This window comes from Zonotrichia leucophrys, chromosome 2 (assembly GCF_028769735.1).
Source record: "Zonotrichia leucophrys gambelii isolate GWCS_2022_RI chromosome 2, RI_Zleu_2.0, whole genome shotgun sequence".
Taxonomy (NCBI): Eukaryota; Metazoa; Chordata; class Aves; order Passeriformes; family Passerellidae; genus Zonotrichia; species Zonotrichia leucophrys.
The window spans coordinates 46,485,148-46,503,341 of record NC_088171.1 but is presented as its reverse complement, the minus strand read 5'-3'; the positions used below and the strand labels follow the sequence as shown (position 1 = coordinate 46,503,341).

Here is an 18,194-nt window from a genome sequence, read left to right as displayed (position 1 = left end):
ATGGTCCAGCTCCAGCACCCACAACTTCCCTGAAGCTCAGCATTGCAGGGTCCAGGGCTTTCACATTGTTCCTCTCTCCATAAAAGCCCTCAGTTTATTTCTCTGACCACACATTTGTGTTTTAAGACCTTGTGGTTTATGACCAGTCAGGATTAAAGCCAGCAATGCTTCCAGCATTGCTGCTTTGCCTTCATGTGTATCTCAAAACATGGAAGGAACATCTGCCAAAGGAACTAGAGGGTTTACACTGAGACAAGCTGGCTTGTAGGGGGTAATCATGACCTACAGGCGAGCCTTGGAAAACATCAGGAGCAGGGTCCAAAGTAAAGCTCACTGAAGGGCTGTGCAAAAGAGACCTAACTTCACATGCACTCCTGCAGCACTTGAAACTCCACAGACTGGTGTGAGGCACTGTCTTCTACATGGATGGTCTTCTCTCCTACATGGGATGCTGGAGAGGGAGGAGGATGGAGAACTGATCATTGCGGAGGAGGTGGGAGGCAGCCTGGGAAGGACTGGCTCCATGCTGGGAGCTGAGGTGCCATCTTCCCCAGCACCACTCGTGCTGCCAAACAGGGCTGAGGGAGGGATCTTCCTGCTGGGTTAGCTTGTAATTCAGAATGAAATTTCCCAGCAGCAAGGGAGGAAAGGAAGGAAATCCTATTTTCCTATAAAACGATTCCCTGCCTGTATCCTGCGTATGACATGTGACTGGGATGATAACGGGGCAGGAGGGGGAGAATCCTATAAAGCGCATTACAGGGTGGGAGGCTCTCACTTCCTGCTCTTCCCCTCTGCCTTTATCTCCAGCCTTCAGATATATCCCTGGACCTGCTCTGAAGAGAAAGACAAGTAGGAGAAAGACAAGTAGAAGAAAGCCAATCCAATCACATTGACACAACTCCATTCCTTCAGCAAGCTATAGAGATATTTTTATTTTATAGTCATTGGAACAGCGGAGAGTTTGGCAATAGTGACAACCTCAGAAGCGTGCACTCTGCATTTGTGTGTGTGTGTGTGATTCCAGCTTGGCTCAGACTTGATGGCTTGGAAGACCTACCACCATGCAGCTTTTAAACAAAGCAGCAAACTGGAATACCTTTCCCATGGGCAGGATCCTGTCTTGACACCTCCAACCTGGAAGGGCAGGGCCTGTGACCCAAACTGGAGGGGTTATTGCCAAGCACTGGGCTGAAAAGAATCACTGATACCTTTTAGCCAACAGCCAGCAAAGCTCTGTTAAGCTGCCAGGGTGACCTGCACTTCTTTCCCACCATTGCTGGGGAGTTTTTCTGCTTTGTTTTGCTTTGGGTTTGTTTTTGCTTTTTTTGTTTTGGCTTTTTTTATCTTAAACCTTTTCTCAGTAAAAAATCACTGAGGTCAGACCTTCAGCTGGGCATGACTATATTGGCACAAACGGTGCTCAGCTGCTTTATGTTTGCCAAGAACCAGCAAAGACTGGACTAGTTCATCTGGATTCCCGTCATATGAACAGGTCAGGTCATTCCTGAAGCTGCTGGAGTGAGTTGTCCTGGAGCTTGTTTTCAATATATAGTTATTTTTATATAGTAACATACTCCCTAAGAGTGTTACATTTGTATTATTTATGTAATACACACATCTTCTATTTCTAGTAATATTGTTGGCTAACTATTCTCCAATCTTTGCTGCTTTCCCCTTGATACTGCTGCACAAATAAAGCTTTTGATGGGATTTTTTTTTCAAAGGACCTGGCAGTGGGTCTTACTCTCCCATTGAAGTCAGTGGAACTGGCTTCTGGCTGGTGAGAAGAGGATCAAACATGCCTGTAACTTGCTAATTCATTCATACATGTAATTTGACTAGTTGAGCAGCTGGTACCCTACCAAATAAGCCCAACTGCATCTCTCAAGGCAAAGCAGGAGTAGCTCCCTCTGCTTGCTGAGACAGGACCTTGATCCTCACAAGGCTGAACTGGAACACTGTGAGGAACGTGGAACTCTCATAAATTGCTGCCAGGGCTTAAGGGGAAGCAAAACAAGTGAAGAAAGCAGAAACTGCCTATTCTGGTGTCCCAAGAAAGCTCAGCAAAATGGGAAAGGACACTCCAGAGTGACAGCCCTGGGCAGCCGAGGCAGCTGTATGCCAGGCTGGACTGCTGCACTGGTTCTTTGCTGGAACAACTGAGCTGTCCTAATAAATTCCCTGTGTAAAAAAATATATATCTATAAATCATGCCTTGGGAAGAGTAGTGCAGCTGCAAACAGCGCTGGATGAGGCCAAAGGGAATACTCTGGGGCTCTGTGACCCGGCAGCGAGCTGCGGCGACGCTCTTTGCAAAGGGTGACTCTACTGAACACGCGCATGAGGGTGTGCGGATGGACACGGAGGCGAACACACAGCTACAGCTCCATCATCCCACTGCCCGGGGCGGCTCTGGGCTGCTGGGCAGGGGGGAGGCCCTGCTGCTACACGATCATGAACTGGCAGACGTAGGGCAGCTGCTCTCGGCACCTCTTGTCGAACCACTTGCCGTTGGCGGTCCCCGACAAAGCCGCGCAGTTTTCCAGCTTGCCGCCGTCGGGCTGGGTGGTGATTTCAGTCTCCCAGTTCTTGTAGCGGATGGGGCTGCCCGTCATGTCGACCCACCTGCCCTCCGTGGCCATGTCGTTGAGGCCCAGCCAGAGCTCGGCCTCGGGGCCGATGCTCCTGCGCATGTACTCGTAGAGGGCGTCGTTCTCCTCGCCGCTCTGGGGGGCGCTCAGCGTGCCGCCCTGGGAGATGCAGCTCTCGCTGGCCTCGTGGTACGTCTTGGTCTCCGAAAACGCCAGAAAGCATTTCAGATTAATTTTGGTGCCTTTCAGGCAGACTGAGAGGTTACCACACCAACAGAATAAAAAAGACAGAAGGAGAATTTGGTTTAAAAATGGTGCCCAGGAAGAGGCGGCAGCAGCAAACGCAGCAGCCAAATTCCAAACTTAATTTCTTAGGTTGCACAGTGACCCTTAGCAGCACAGGATTCCTAGGGCCCCTTTTCCTCCCATTCAGGGTGGGACACAGTCATGGAGACGTGCCCTCCCCCTCTGCAAATCACTGGGTGAAATGGATTTTCAGGGTGCCCCTGCCACCCTTCTGGGCTCTGCTGGTGCTGGAGCAGAGGCACAACATGGTCCTCCCGCCCCTTCCCCTGGCCTTGTTCTTCCCCAGCCAATGCTGCTCTTTCTGTGATGAATTTGTTGGAAATATGGTTTGTCATGGGCACTGCCGGGTGTTGGAGTGTTTTGGGAAAAAGCTTGCATGCCAATTAAATCACCTTAATTACGCAAGATGAAAAAAAAAGAGTCTTTTTTAATAAGCTTTGATCAGAAGCGTTGCGCTTGCATAGCTTGAGGTCTTCAGAGGAAATTTCTACTTGCTTCTGATTTTGGTTTTAAGGATATCAATTTATTTTGCTTTTCTTTAATCTCTAAACCTTAAGAGTGCAGGGTACTAGGGTACTGTAGCCAAACAATACCTAATCAGAGCCACACATTAATATCCAAACCAATTACTTCTCAATGAATGTGAGCTTGGAACTAAAGCCTTGATTTTGCTTGTGCTCCTTTTCTTTTAAGGAGAAAAATCTCCTTAATTTGCATTTTCATCTCATTTGTGCTTCATGTTTTGCAAATCCTACTCCTACTGATGCCAGTGGAGTTTGCACAGAATAACTATGGAGCACATCTGGAAGATGGACATTTTGGGACTGTCCTTTGTGTAAGTTCAATGAAGCAGGACTGCCCTGCAGTGCACTTCCCTGGGCAATACCATGGTATGTAGAAGAGACCAGGTTGTCATTTCACTGGGAGTGTAAAAGAGTAAGGTGCATTTGGTTAAAGCACAGACTAATCCAGATCCTATCCCTCCACTTCATAAAGGAAAATGAACATCTGGGTTAACATCATAGGAATATCCAGATGGGAGGCACATGAAGAGGGGGGTCCCACACTGCACAGCTCCTGTCATTGACTGCCCAAGGAGGTTCAGCAGCCCAGGGGAATTGCAGAGACCCACACTCTGCTTTGATCCCCCAAACTCTCTCCCCATGGTGGGCTTGTTGCTGTATGATGCTTGGGCATCTCTCTCATCAAGACATGTGGAGCAATTGCTGCCACTCCTCTCTCAAAGTAAAAGTCATCTGTTCTTCAGCAAGCCCCTTACCTGTCTGGAGTGCTTGCTTTTCCTTCAGTAGAGCAACCTCCTGAGAGATGTTGTCAATCATGGCCTTCAGGTCTTCAATCATTTTGAGGCTCACACCATCTGTTGGAGAAATCAAAGAAAGAGCACAAATATTGGTTATATCCCAGGGGAAGCAAACAAATCTGTTCCTATCATCAAAACTCCATGTTTCTTTGCCCTCAGAGAAGGATAAATAAAAGGAATCCACAAAATCAGCACCTGTGTCCCCTTGCACATCCATCAGAGTGTCTGTTTGCTTGTCAGCCTGGTTCCACTATCAATTACAACCTTGTTTTCCTGGTTCAGGTTTTGGGACTGTGGACCTCATGCACCTTCCAGCTGCAGGGGTCACCCTTTGGGCTGGCAGTACTGGGGAGGGGTCACATGCACGAGCACTGCAACGTGCAGGCTTGTCTCTCTACCCCTGTGTAGGGCAGTCATTTGGGATGTGCTGCATTGGAGTCAAGCTCCCAAAATGCAGGAGGACACCCCGGCCTGAACAGAAGTCCTGACACACACAAAGGTTTTGTGGGCAACTGTAAGCTAATGATGAACAGGATTTATTTTTTTTCAGGTTCCTCAAAAGCATGCTCTCTCTCTCTCTAGTCACAGCACACCCTCCTGGCCTCCCTTAAATACCCTAACACATGATGTTCTCTGTGTGCACTCCTGGCTGCACCCACCTCGTGTCTGCTGTGGGTTGGTAGGAAAGCACTTTGCTGACCAGGAGGACGGGACTGGAAGGGCTGCAGGTGCTACCTGCACTAGATCTGCCTCTGCACCACCAGGCACCAGCCTCTGCCCACCAACCACACCATCCTTTGGACCACCACAGCTGCCTCATCTCTACCTTCATCACCCCCAGTGCAGGTACCCAAACAGTGTCCAGAGCTGCTCTCCTGCTGTGAGAAGACACCTCTTTGGCTGGAGAGCTGGCTCTTAAAGCCTACATCTTGCTAGGTGTGCTGCTTCTGCAACAGAAGATAGGAGCAAAAGGACCATTTACACCTTGAAGGTGGTGGGAGATGGGACATTGAGGCTCTTGTGTGCATCTAGTAGTTCTCATGTTGAAAGCATCTAGTGGTTCTCCAGGGGTGAAAGGAAAGGGGACAGTTTGCCATGAATGCAGTAGGAAGAGCTTCCCTTGAGGGCCAAGGAGCTGAGACACCAAGGCAGGCAAGTAGGGCAGCAGCCTGGGTGCAGGTCAAAACCACCAACCCAAGATTACATGGTGCCATGAACATGAAAACCAGACACATCAGGAGGAGGGCATTACTCACTGCTCAATTAACTTTACTTTACTCATTGCTCAATTAACGTTACTTTACTCATTGCTCAATTAACTTTAATGGATTCATTTAACACTGAGGCACTAGATATTATTTTGCTGCCTTTGATGAAAACACTTTGTGGGAAATGGCTAATTAATCATGGGGTTTTTTTCCCCATGCAAGCCCGTCTTGCAGCAGAACAAATGTTCTAAGGTTTAAGTAACATCCAAAGGTCATGGCAGGACACTGGGGCATCTCTTTATGGAGCTCCATCTGGATTTGCTGGTGGGTTCCCACCTTGAGGGTCCCTGCCATGAGAGGTGACACGTGTCTTTGATAAGTACCCAAGAGCCCTGTCCCTTTTCAGTACCTCATTTCCAAACCCTGGGCCACAAGATGCTCCTGCAGCACTGCATTCACTGGGATATCTCACAGAGAACCAGGACTGGCTGAGTCACCCTTCAGCTATAAAATGAGGACCACAGCTACATCAACAGGCATTGTTGTCTATTTTATTGCCATGGGTTTTTGTCTCATTGCTGTCATTTCCTCAAGGCTCACCTCCTGGAGCCTGGGATCAAGCCTGTTTACAGTCTGGGTTTTCTGTGATGGAAGCTGGCACACTGATGATCCTGTGGGAGCTGGAGTGGGTTCCTGTGCAGGACCAGGAGCAGCAGGATTAAGCGTGGGCAGAGGCAAGATCAAAAGGAGACTCACAAAACTGTGGGTCAAAATAGTCTGTTGGCTTGAAACCCCGGCCAGGAATGTATTTAAAGCTACAAATGGGAACTCCCACCCCTTCTAATTATATGTTGAATAACAAACAAATCCCTCTGTACTTAATTTTAATGTCTTAACTACTCATGTATGAAATTTGGATATTTATACATGTTTCTTAGCTTTGCCTGGAGATCCAAACAGCTTTCTGTCCCCCAGAGGAATGAGTATTGCTCTGGTTCACAATGTCTGTCATCAAAGCTCTCTGGCCACCAGTATTTCTTCCGACACCAAGCACTTCTTCAAAGATATGAGGTGGAACAGTCAGGTCCCATACTGCAGTCTGTCCCTGGATCAAAGAGGAGATTGAACACACCCACACTGGATTTACAGCACTCTAAATGTTCAGAGGCATTTTCAGGAAGAGCACCCAGTCAAGAATACACTGAAATTTTGGGCAGTAGGTGGCATTAGGCGAGAAGCCCAAATTACTCCCTACCCACTGAATTAAGCATCCAGACTCTTACTTCTGTCTCCAGTTACCTTAGAAATACACGTCAGAGCTATGCAAAGATGCTCCCTTCCGTGATGCCAGCACCCCACCACACCTGTGACCAAGGGGAGCCCCCCAGGGCAGATGTCTGCACCCTCCAGCCATGGGGTGCCAGCACTGCCCAGGCAGGGATGCCAGAGCCTCCCTGGGGCATTCTTTTGGATGAGACCCCCAGAGCTGCCAGACAGGGACAAATCCCACCTGTATCCAAGACACTGGGGCTCAGGGAGAGTTTGCTGAGCTACTGCATTTGGAACAGGAACTGGGGAGTACTTTGGGGGGCAAAAACACAGCAGCAGGCAAAGTGAATGTGCTGTCTCAGCATTTTCTAAATGCTGTGGTTTGGCTTTTTCATGTTGAAATAGCATCATTTTTCATTCTGAAGCAGATCCAAACATAAGCAATAATTTAAAAAAAAAGAAAATAATTTTTTTTTTAAAAAGCCAACATAAAAAGCTTGGCTTAAACCAATGCTTTCTTTTCTAACACTTGTGGTTTGGTTGCATAGATTAAAAATAAATCCAGCCAAAACCACCAACCCTCCAGTGGCTTTGCTATTCCTGACCCACCAAGGCAAAGTGCAGGGATAGAACGAGGATGGGGGTACTGGATGCCCGGATGAGGATGAGATGGGGCCATCCTGCCATTGTTCAGAGCAGAAGTGGCTGAATCCTGGCCCCTGTGGTGGCTGGGCAAGTATGCTTGGATGCAGAGGTGAAGAGGAGCTTCATGGGGGTTTTTTAGCACTTTTCTCCCTCTTCTCCTACCCTCAGGCATTGATAAAAATCTGAAAAATATTAACCAAGAAGTACTGGAAATTTCCAGTAAAGGCAGGGCAGCTGAGTCCCTATGGAGCTGGATGGGACTGATCAAAAAATGCCAAGTTGCTGGGTTTTTCCCTTTCCTCCACAGAAAACACGACCTCTCCTTTGAAAAGAAATTCACTAACACCTGCCACCACCTGGTCCCAATGGCTTGATTTTCAGGACACCCCCCTCCAAAGTTTTTAAATCAGAGTCAAATTTTCCTGTCAAAAAAGAGATTTTTCTCCTACCTTTTTGTCACTAATTGATTAGAAACAGCAGTTGCAATGATACCTAGAGAAAAATAGGATTTCTTTAAGAAATGTCTCTCTCCTGGTACCTCCAGTGAGTGCAGTGCATGCATGTGCCCTATATGAGCCCAAGGGGGTATTTTTTGCTCTAGAAAACAGTCAGACTGTTTTCTCTGTTATTCCACATCCTGCAGAATAAGATGTGGAATAAGCAGCTAAGTTTGTGAATTCATAGAAAGATCTAATGGGAGAAAAGGCAGAAATTTCTCAAGGATGGAATCTGACAAAAATAGCCACTGGGTGAGTGTAGACAGCAGCCTGGCCAAGTGAATTCCAGGGATGCTTCTTCCTTGCTCCCCACTTCTTTCCAAGTAGGAAATGAAGGAGCAGTCCAAGCCCAGGCAGCTGTGGCTGCACACATCAGGCAGGCAGGCAAAGCTCACATGCTGCTTCCTCACCTCACCTGCCTTCTCCTGTACCTAACGTGCACTGAGCCAAGGATGGGACAGGAGGAAAACAGGAGAAGGGAAGGAGAGACAAACCCACTAGGGAATAGAAAACCCAGGCACTTTTGTGTGTGCAAGCCTGAGTAGTCAGAGCTTGTGCCCAGTGTGAAATACACCCGAGGCCAGCGGTTTTAAATGAAGAACCCTGCTGATGCTTAATGGCTTGGCTATTTTCTGCCTGCTCTCACCTCCAAAATTGCCTGTCATCTGCCACTTACTTGCTTCTGAAAAATGAATAAGAAAGGGTGAGGGGGTTATGGAAAGGGAGAGTTTATCAGAGGAAAAGCTTGGGATGAACCTTAGAGGGAACACAGAAAACGCGTTCCCTCTGAAATTCAGACTAAGCTGTCCCAACAAATTTATTCAAGGTGGGGACCCTTCAGAACCGTCTCAATACCCTCACTATTTTACAGAAGACCTGCACAATCATTCCCACGGAGGAAGGGGAGAGAAAGAAGCTTTACTAGGTTTTAGGAAGTTTTTTAATGAAGTTTCACTAAAGCACTGTTAAATGCCCAGACGAGTGTGCTGACTGCACCCCCCCAAGCCCTCGCAAGGAAGCTGCCGCTGCCCCTTACCTTTCTTGGAAGCCGCCGGTTTCTGCCGGGCTTTGCCGTTCTGCTGCTCGGAGAGCTGGGCGAGGGAGAGGAAGCAGAGGAGGAGGAGGAGGATGCAGGCTGCCCGGAGCGCCATGCCGGTGCGAGCGGAGCTGCAGCGGCTCTGCCCTCACACAGCCGCCGGGACAGCGGCGGGAGGCGGGAACGGCTGTCCCAGAGAGCTCCCGCTGAGCCCGGGCCAGCGCAGCCTCCCGGCCCCGGGCGGCTCCGGGCAAGGCTCAACACCTCCCTGAGGGGCCGCAGCTCTTAGCACGCCGCTTGTTTTTGTTAAAAAGAAACAACAAACAAAACAAAAAAACTACAAAAAAGGGGGATGAATGTACCGATAGTCTGCTAAGCTAAACATGAGGAAAGGCTGGGAGTGTAGCTGGAAGGATTTCCTGTGGCTTTTAGCACAACGCCACGAGTTTGATCTCATGTGTCAGCGATGGCAACAGCGAGGCCAGGTGTGAAACACCAACAGCGCTTGGGTGGCCGAGGGAGCAGAGAGGGGCCGCCTGTCCCCGGCCTGTCCCCCTCCCGTCCCCGGCCTGTCCCCGCCTGTCCCCGTCCTGTCCCCCGCCTGTCCCCGGCCTGTCCCCCTCCTGTCCCCGGCCTGTCCCCGCCTGTCCCCGGCCTGTCCCCCACCCCTCAGCAGGGACGCCCCAAGGGATGCCCAGGCACCAACAGGGCAGAGGGGGCAGGTAGGGGGACTGAGCACCCCAGTTCCTTGCTCAGAGTGTAGGGTGGCTCTTATCCCTCTAAAAAGCAGTCCTACTGTGGCTTTGGTAGGGTCATCTTGCTGTCATTGCTTTGCCATGGGATCTCCTGTGGGACTTCGGACCGGGGCACATGTTCCATGAAAAGCCATTCTCCTCCAGGCCCCTTTGCACATTCCCAGCCTGACTTCTCAGGCCAGCTGGGCTGTGCTGAGCAGCTCTGCAGCCTAAACCAAGATCACTGCCTGGTTTTTTGGGTAGTGTGTTGTTCAGCAGCTGCAGCTCAAGCAGGTAAGTCCTTCCCCACAGGAGGAACAGCAGCAGTTTGAACAAGTGGAAGAAATTCATGTGGAGGGAGGAAAGATGGGCATTTTGGAGAAAAAAGTGCTCCAGTCATCGGCCATTAACCTTAAAACTTTTCTGATAATTTAAGGCAAGATGCCACCCAGCACAATGTGAACATCTAGAGTTGTAGGAGCATAAAAGGTCCAAGATAAACAGACCTGGAAAAGGAGCTGCCAATGAGTTAGTTTGGCAATCACTGTGTTACCCTGCCTCACATTTCTGCTGAATAAGAAAAATCCTGCCCTGATGTCCTGCCTAAACAGTCCAAGCTTTTGAAGCATGGGAGGAACAGTTTGGTTTTCACTGCTCTTTATCATGTGCACCAACCCTCACTCAAATTTAAACTGGAAAATACATATTTTGGGGATTTACTGTTCTCCTGCCTCGACTATCCCAAAATGGGATGGATGGAGCCCAAGAGATGCCAGACACCTACATACACACACATTTCCTTTCCTTGAAACTCAAAAGTACTGTTGGTAGGTAACTCAGTACCTCCCAGTTTTCCTTGGCTACAGATATGCTCGCCTGCCTTTGCTTTGATTAATGTGCTGCCAAGCTGGAGAAAAAACCAAAATGCTCCCTTTACTGCTGCCCATGAAACAGATTGCTGTGGAGTGGAGTCTGACAGCAATTCCTAACCTCAGATTTCCAGTCTGGGACCAACTGGAGTGTTGCCCATCTGAAACCAGAAGGGCAGGGTGGCTGTGCATTAGTCCCTGAAGAACAGGTCTGCACCCAAGGAGTCCCCTCCCTGCACCATCCAGCAGGTCCTGTGCTGGATGCCACCACTGTTTTTCTTGAAAAATGAGGAAAAGGAAAACAAGTAGACTCAGAACACTTGTCTCCAGCTGTAACACTATCCACAGGGGGCTTTGCCCCAATTCTGTTCTGTGTAGACTGAAAATAAAAATCCTTGACATTACAAAAGCTCATAAACCCTGGCCCATCCAGCTAATGGGAGCAAGCTTAAGTGTTGCTGCATTGGATCCAGCATGAGGATACTTGAGGGAACAACCATCCCCTGCCCAAGCTCCTGCTGAAGCCAGAGGTTCCAGTTAAATAATGGGGCTCTCAATGGTCCTTTGCTTTTGAGATCCCGATGATTCACACTTCTTATGTGAGAGAGATGTGGGAAGTGAGTAAAGGTAATCCTTTTTATTAGATGAACTAATAGAACTGGAAGTCATCAGGAAATACTAAAATTATGCCAAGAAAACAAGGTTTTGTCCATGACTTTTAACATCTGTGCAATTATAGATTTTACTTCCCAGCAAAGGCACTTCAATCCCTGGTTTCAAGCCCAGACTCCTGGTTAGAGAGAGAGCAGCTCCTGTTAATTGTAAGGTAACTGGTTTAAGATGAAAAAAAGAGGTGAGAAGAACCTGTGCTTGTGGAAACCATTCCAGGGCCGCAGGGAAGCAGACAGAAAAGTTTACGTGGCTTTGGGAAGCCCAGTAAGTAGGCTGGGATGCTGAATTTGGAAGGCTTCAGTTAGCAAAACAGTAGTTGGAATAAACCCACGAAAGGAAGCTGGATGCTCCTGGCAGCAATGCAGACCTGTGATTTTGTGCCCAGCTAGGCAAGGAAATGGGCAGCAAGATCAGAGGCTGTTTTGCTTTGGCTCCAAGGAAAAGAGCAGGTATGGCCAAGCCAAGAAATGAGGCAGCGCCACTGCACAATGGCTGGAAAGTGCAAGGGTGGACTGGATAACAGCATTCACACGGTCATTATCAAGATCAGCAATTACCAGAGTTGGCCTTTCAGGGCTAAGTCACCAGTTCAAAGGCAGGCCACCCCAATGCTGAATGATGCCAGCTCCTTGCCTGAAGCTCCTTCTCCTCTGGGAAGGCTCCTGCCTGCCCCACCAGCACTGACAGCAGGAGTGCAAAGGGGAGGCCCAAAAGCATCTTTATTTTTGGGGCCCTGCAGCTCGGGGGCCTGGTCCATGGCTGGGGCAGCACACTGGGATTCACACCTCTGCTCCCTTGAGATCAGCTCAGTGCATTTGAGCCTGGTGCTAAAAATGCCAGGGTTGTCAGTCCCTGTACAGGCCATTCACTTAAAGCCAGACTTGATGATCCTTGTGAGTCCTTTCCAGCTTGGAATGTTCTGTGATGTGGTGGCACCCACTCTGCAAGGGTAGGTCTCGGGACTCTAGCTGGTGAGAGTGACCCCAAGATGCGTTAGAAAGTCTCTTTTCCCAGCCTGGTGGTCAAAGAAAGAGTCAGAGCTCTTCAGTTCTCAGTCTCAAGGTTATTTATTGTATCTTAGCTATAAAATTCTTTCTCCTGTCCAGCCAGCGTCTGCTCAGCAAGACAGTCAGAGGCACTCCACCCACCTCAGAGGTGGTGTTATCTTTTTATACTAAAAACCACGTGTACAATATTTACAATTACTGTCCAACACCTATCACCTATGTTAGACAGAGAGCTTCTACTCTAAACCAATCTAAAAGTGCCACCATCACAGCAGAAGATGGAGGTCAAGAAGAAGAAGGAGAAGGACAGGACACACCCAGATTCTTCCATCTTGCCCCCTGAACCCCCATTCTAAAAACCCCCAAAAATCTTTTTTTTTACCCTGTGATAAATTCACTATCATTCTACTTAAACTGTTGTGGCTTGTAATTTTTCATATAAGGTTGGTAATTGTTTTTTTCCAAGGGCTAAATCAAAGGCACAGGGGTCTTGGGCTCTATGCCAAGGCCTCTGAGCCCCCTGGGCAGGGTCTCGAGCCCTCCAGGGCAGCCAGAGGAATTTCCTGGGTTCTGACAGGTAGGATCCATGTGTCAGTGGCACCCCAGTACCGTCAAAGAGGAACAGGAGAGAAACAGCAGTGGAAAGTAACAAACACTGTGTGAGGAAGTGGGGCTAGCACAAGAAAATCTCTGATATTCATTAGCCGCTGCCTGAACTCGTACTGGCATCGTTCCTGATTTCCACCAGCATAAAACATGGGAACAGGTTAAAATGGAGAGAGCCAAATCTATGGATCATTGTTTTGGAGACCAATCGAGAAGAAATGCAGTAACAGTTCAGGAAAGGGCGGTTTTCGTAAGGACAATGATGGGGAAAACCAAGGATTTTGCCAAAATGTTATCCCCAGCATTAACTTTAGGAAACTGGCTCTGAGCCTAAGGAGGGAACCTTCCCATCATATCCCATGTCAAGCACGGCTCACTTCCCTACCCCACGTACACCAAAGGCTACAGGACAGAAGGATCCATTCTACAGGAGATCCTTGGGCTTCAAACCAGATGAAAATGTGGAGCACTTGAGTTCAAGTAGTATCAGCTGTTTAAAATACTTCTGCTCGTAAAGGAGCTGCACCAAAGGACTCACAGTCCCTTTTGTTTGGAGACTGTAGCTCCTGTAGGCTAGAGGTAATCTGTCTGTCCTCACTGCTTTGTGTTTGCCCATCAGCCAGATCCCAAAGTCCAAACAGCCAAAGGAAAACTGTAGTGAAGTGTCTAAATGTATCACCAAAACTCTGGAGGAATTCCTAACTGTCTAGGTCCACTGCGTGTCACAGCATCAGTTCAAGTGAGGTCACCACTGAACTTGATGGTATTTTTAGACTGGCAAGTAGACAGCTGGTCTGTCAGCTTAGACTTATTTCCTGTTGTTCTCACTTTTGAGTATTAGATTGCTGTGGATGCTGAATTGTGGATTATGTGAGAATTTCAACTTCAGCTTTGTGAATTCCTTAATTTTTTGAATTTATAGAAAAGTTTGCATGATCAGACAGCAGAAAGAAAGCAATCCATGGTCTTGAAGTTGGTCTTTCACTGGAGGGATGAAAGAGAGGTAGGACTTAAATCATGACTTTCCAACCCATAGGTTTCCAGTTGTGGAAATAAGCAAACTTAGCATCTGCCAAAACACAGAGAGAAGGGGCAGGGAGAGAGCTCCTCTGGAAGGCAGGGATCCCTGCCACAGCCAGCTGGGTGGAGGAAATCAGAAAGGGCCTGAGAATCCTTCTTAGCCCTCTGAAGGGACAAGCCAAGGGGTTTCAGCAGCTATGATGGTATCTCTGTCTAAATAAAGGAGAACAAATCTCATCAACAAGCGCTGTGACATGAAAACTCAGCCACGCCTGTGCTGCTCATCTCACCCAGATCCTGAGATCAGGATAGCAACAGAGATGTTCACAGAGCTCGAGAGATAACCACAGCTTTATTAAAAAGTGTTCCAGTCAATGAAATGGAGGTTTAAACCATCACCAGGGAGTCATTAGCAGCATGTTTGAGATTCTAATGATGTTTTGCAGCAACAGCAAAAACATCTTTGTTCCTGGATAGCTAGAAATGCAGCTCCAAGAAAATAGCTAGAAATGCAGATGCAAGGAAAAGAAGGAAAAAGGAAAAGAACAAAGGAAAAGAAGCCTCTGTGAGGCACAGCTATCAGAAGCAGCCACATTTTGCCTTAGAAGGAAAAACTGCCTTGCATGGGCAGGGAGTGCAATGGGGCAGGAGCGTACTAGGAGGCAAGCGGAGCAGTCAGAAATCAAAATCACAGAGAGGCTGATGGCTGAAGAGATTCAGTACCAGTTGCAGACCTGCTCTCCTGCTCTTGAATTTTTCTCCAGCGTGTTAAAGGAGCAGGGAGAACAAGGCTCCGGGGTCAGGACTGGAGCACTCAGTGTCACCAGTCACAGCTTTGCTTCTCCCACTCTCTGGGAGCCACTGACCACAGGCAAAGTAAACGAGTGTCACAGCAGGGCTGGAGAACACCCTGCTGCTGAGGAGGGCAGAGGCATCTGCTGCAGTTCAAAAGAAAAGCTGGAGGCAATCCTAGCAGAAGTGGGTAAGCCTCAGTTAACTGCTGCTTACAAAATAAATGCAGAAACACCCTATTGTCTGTGTCAAATCAAGGTGCCAAATCCCTTGAAGCGAGACTTGCACACTCACAGGAGCTGTGAGCAAGCTCTGGCTCTCACCAATTTATCTTTACACCAGGCTGTGCTGAAGGAAGGCTTCTTTTAAAGCCTGACTGCAGGTGGCACAGCCATCTCCTCCCCACTGCCTCCCCAGGGCAGAATGAGCTCCCCTCTCTCCCCAAACTGCACAATTACAGTGTTGAACAGTAGCTGTAAAACACAGGCTGACAGAATTGCTGGGCTTGGGTCCACTGACCTACAGCCTAGCCCACTTATGCTTCGAGGGGAATGCTGTCCCTGTGAAACAGGTAAATTGCAGGTGTGTGCTTTCTAGGTAACATCAGTACAAGCCTAGCAGGAGTTTGTCGACTCCTCATCTCTAGTACACAGCCTTCAGCCTCTCGACACTCCCAGCAGAAGCAATTAATTTCTGGGACAAACACAGAGCTATCCCACTCCACAGATGTTTCCTCTTAGTTCTACTGGACTCAAGTCAATGAAAACGTGGCAGTATCTGCACAGCCACACATGGAACTTTCCACCAGCTCAGATGGGAACAGGAGCATTCTGACTTGAAATCTCTATTAAAATTCTGCTATTTTTGTTTGGAAGAGAAGGGAGGGGTTAAAGGGAGCTAAGAAAATAGAAAGTGGCCCTTAGCATGCCTGAGAACCACAGTCTCACAGATTTCTTGGCAGATACCGTATCATCTGGGAGAGCTGTAGGACCTTTTACCCCTGTCAGAGCTTTGTTTACCCATTTGGGACACGAGCTGGTAGCAGCAAACCTCTGGGGGCAGCTGAGACCAACCAGCAGCTCTGTAATACTTTTGGCTGGGCTCATTATTTATATCTCAGCAGTTGAAGCAGGCCCCGTCTGAACTGGGGTCGCTCTCCTCACCCCTGCTTTTCCATGCCGACAGATGGGAAGCAGTGACCCAGAAGGAACTGGACCCCGTGGGACCCCCAGTTCACTCTGTGCCTGCACACCCAGCTACAGAAGACCAGGGGGAGGACACACATGTGTAGGGGAGGCACTGCAGACACTGGCACCAGCTTCATTTACAGGGCTGCTCTGAGGAAGTGCTTGGCACCAAGTCTCTCTCCTGAGCACACAGCCTGGATCTCAGAGGGCTAAATATTGGCTATCCTTATTAAGAACTGGGGAGGGAGTGCACATGTACTCCCCTCTGCAGAGGCGTCGGTTCGCACACTTGAAACACAGTGATGTTTCTTTTCCCACCACCACCTCCAGCTCTCATAAAAATATATTTAAAATTAAAAGGATCTGGAGAGGGGACAAGAAGCATCTTTAAGTGATGTAACTTGCAAAATGCTTGGACATCCTTCAGCTGGAAAGCTGTGTAGAAATACACTATTCATATTACAAAATTCACCCTGAGTGTAACTCAGGGCAACTTTTTGGTCTCCAACCACAAATCTGCAATAAAACATTCAGAGAATGGCTGAGGTTCAAGACTTGCAGTCTCATTTACATTAACCATGTTCTGCAATATTAAATAATAAATGATAAACAACCTGCCTGTGGTAAGTATAAGGTAGTTTAAAGGTTTTTTCTCCCTTCAGTTTTCTTTCTTTCTATGTTTTTACAAGCAGCTTTGCATGGCAATGAGTGAATCACAGCTACTGTAAAGCTGATATCAGGTCAGTGTTTGCCTCACACAAAATAACTCTGCTGAAGTGATAAAAGACAATATGTGCACTCATTGTCACTTCTTGGCTCTACTACTGTGTAGCAACATTACAATCTACCTAAACCATTACTTAAGGGACTGAAAAAATCCCAACCCTTTGAAACACAAATCTTGGGCAAATTTTGGGGCATGTTTTTTTTAAGAATCCATTGGCTTGTTACACTTCTTGTTATACCAGAAATACACAGTGCTGTTGCAGTCACCTTGAATAACTACATGTATGAGCTCCAGCAAAAGGACTGAAGAGATTTGGGAACCTTAAGCACTCCATGTATTTTAATTTTATCATGAGTATTAGTTTGAGCTGTAATAGGTTCTGTCCTGTATCTACAGCTTTCCTTCAGCAAAACCCTTCCTCCCCTTTTCCCCACCAAACATGTTACAGTCAAGAGAATATTCTTAGTCTGATATTATAAAATTAAAAGAGAAAATTCAGAAAATGTTGCTTGAGTAAGAGCTAAGTAACTCCTGGATTATTGTAGCAATTTCTGCTACAAAGTTTGTTCAAAACAATCCTTAACACTTGCAGATGAAATACCATCTTCTTAAAAATCAACTTCTTCCTTTGACTTTTTCCATCTGCTGTCTCTTCCTATCAAGCCAAATAAACACCTCTTACTCTTTGCTGGGCCAAACTGATGTGTCGAAGGAAGGGGACCAGGACACCAGTTGGTTCATCACAGGCCCTTCGGGTCCGGTCCGGTCCCGGTCCCTCAGGTCCTTCTGGTCCAGTTTATTAAAGAAAGTATCAAACACTTATACAGCAAATAATAAGCTTATGAATATTCTGTAAGCCAAGCAATCTATTGGTTAAACTATAGCATTAACTCATCTTCATTCCTTAGGGGTTACATCTCTCTTTCTCATGTCTCTTTCACTGTTTGTTATTATACCACAGCTAGGCCCAAGGTCACTGCTATCTGTGCAGGTGCAGGACTTGGGATTAGCCATGGTTTTGTACTTTTCCATTTTCTAGCAGCTAAATTCCCAACACTGATGTAGGGAGGGAATCCCTACAATTGATGTAGGGAGGTAATCCACTGCTTTCAACACCTGGTGATGCAACTTGTATCCATGCCTTACCTGTAATCCTCTGCTTTTCTTTGTGAAAGGACTGACAGCCTCTATGCTTTTCCAGCTGAATTATTAAACTCTTAAAGACCAACTTAGTTTTCCATTTACCTTGGTCATGTCCCTTTTCCTTAGCCACAGTGAGATGTTTTGGCTGGGTTACTATTGCAGCTGTTGGCAAAAGGAATAGGTGGAGCGCTAGGGAGCAAGGAGATCACAGCATATACTGAGTTGGAAGGAACTCACTGGGATCATCAAGCTCAACTCCTGTACAGAACACCAAGAGTCACACCATGTGCCTGAGAGCATTGTCCAAACACCTCCTGAACTCTGTCGGGCTTGGTGCTACTTCCTGGGAGAGCCTGTTCCAGTGCCCAGCCACCCTCTGGGTGAGGAATCTTTTCCTGATCTCCAACCTAAACCTCCTCTGACACAGCTTCACGCTGTTCCCTCAAGTCCTGTCACTGGTCACCACAGAGAATAGTTCAGTGCCTGCCCCCCTGCTTCCCCCTGTGAGGTAGTTGTAGACAAATCTTGGTTTAAAATATGAATTATGAACTTGAGGCCGTG

At 47.7% G+C, this 18,194-nt stretch overlaps 1 protein-coding gene across 1 annotated transcript; it reads right to left on the bottom strand.

Annotated features, from left to right (window-relative positions):
* Nucleotides 1-910: 910 nt before the first annotated feature.
* CLEC3B (C-type lectin domain family 3 member B) lies at nucleotides 911-9,280 on the bottom strand. The gene is made up of 3 exons (XM_064704849.1): nucleotides 8,877-9,280; nucleotides 4,180-4,278; nucleotides 911-2,848 (listed from the first exon to the last, which is right to left on the bottom strand). The coding sequence occupies exons 1-3, from the start codon at nucleotides 8,989-8,991 to the stop codon at nucleotides 2,448-2,450; spliced, it is 615 nt and encodes a 204-aa protein (XP_064560919.1). The 5' UTR covers nucleotides 8,992-9,280; the 3' UTR covers nucleotides 911-2,447.
* Nucleotides 9,281-18,194: the final 8,914 nt, after the last annotated feature.

Coding starts and splice junctions, on each gene's coding strand:
- CLEC3B (XM_064704849.1), bottom strand. CDS start 8,991: ATGGCGCTCCGGGCAGCCTGCATCCTCCTCCTCCTCCTCTGCTTCCTC. Junction 4,279..8,876: donor ACCGGCGGCTTCCAAGAAAG/GTAAGGGGCAGC, acceptor TTTCTCCAACAG/ATGGTGTGAGCCTCAAAATG. Junction 2,849..4,179: donor AAAGCAAGCACTCCAGACAG/GTAAGGGGCTTG, acceptor GTAACCTCTCAG/TCTGCCTGAAAGGCACCAAA.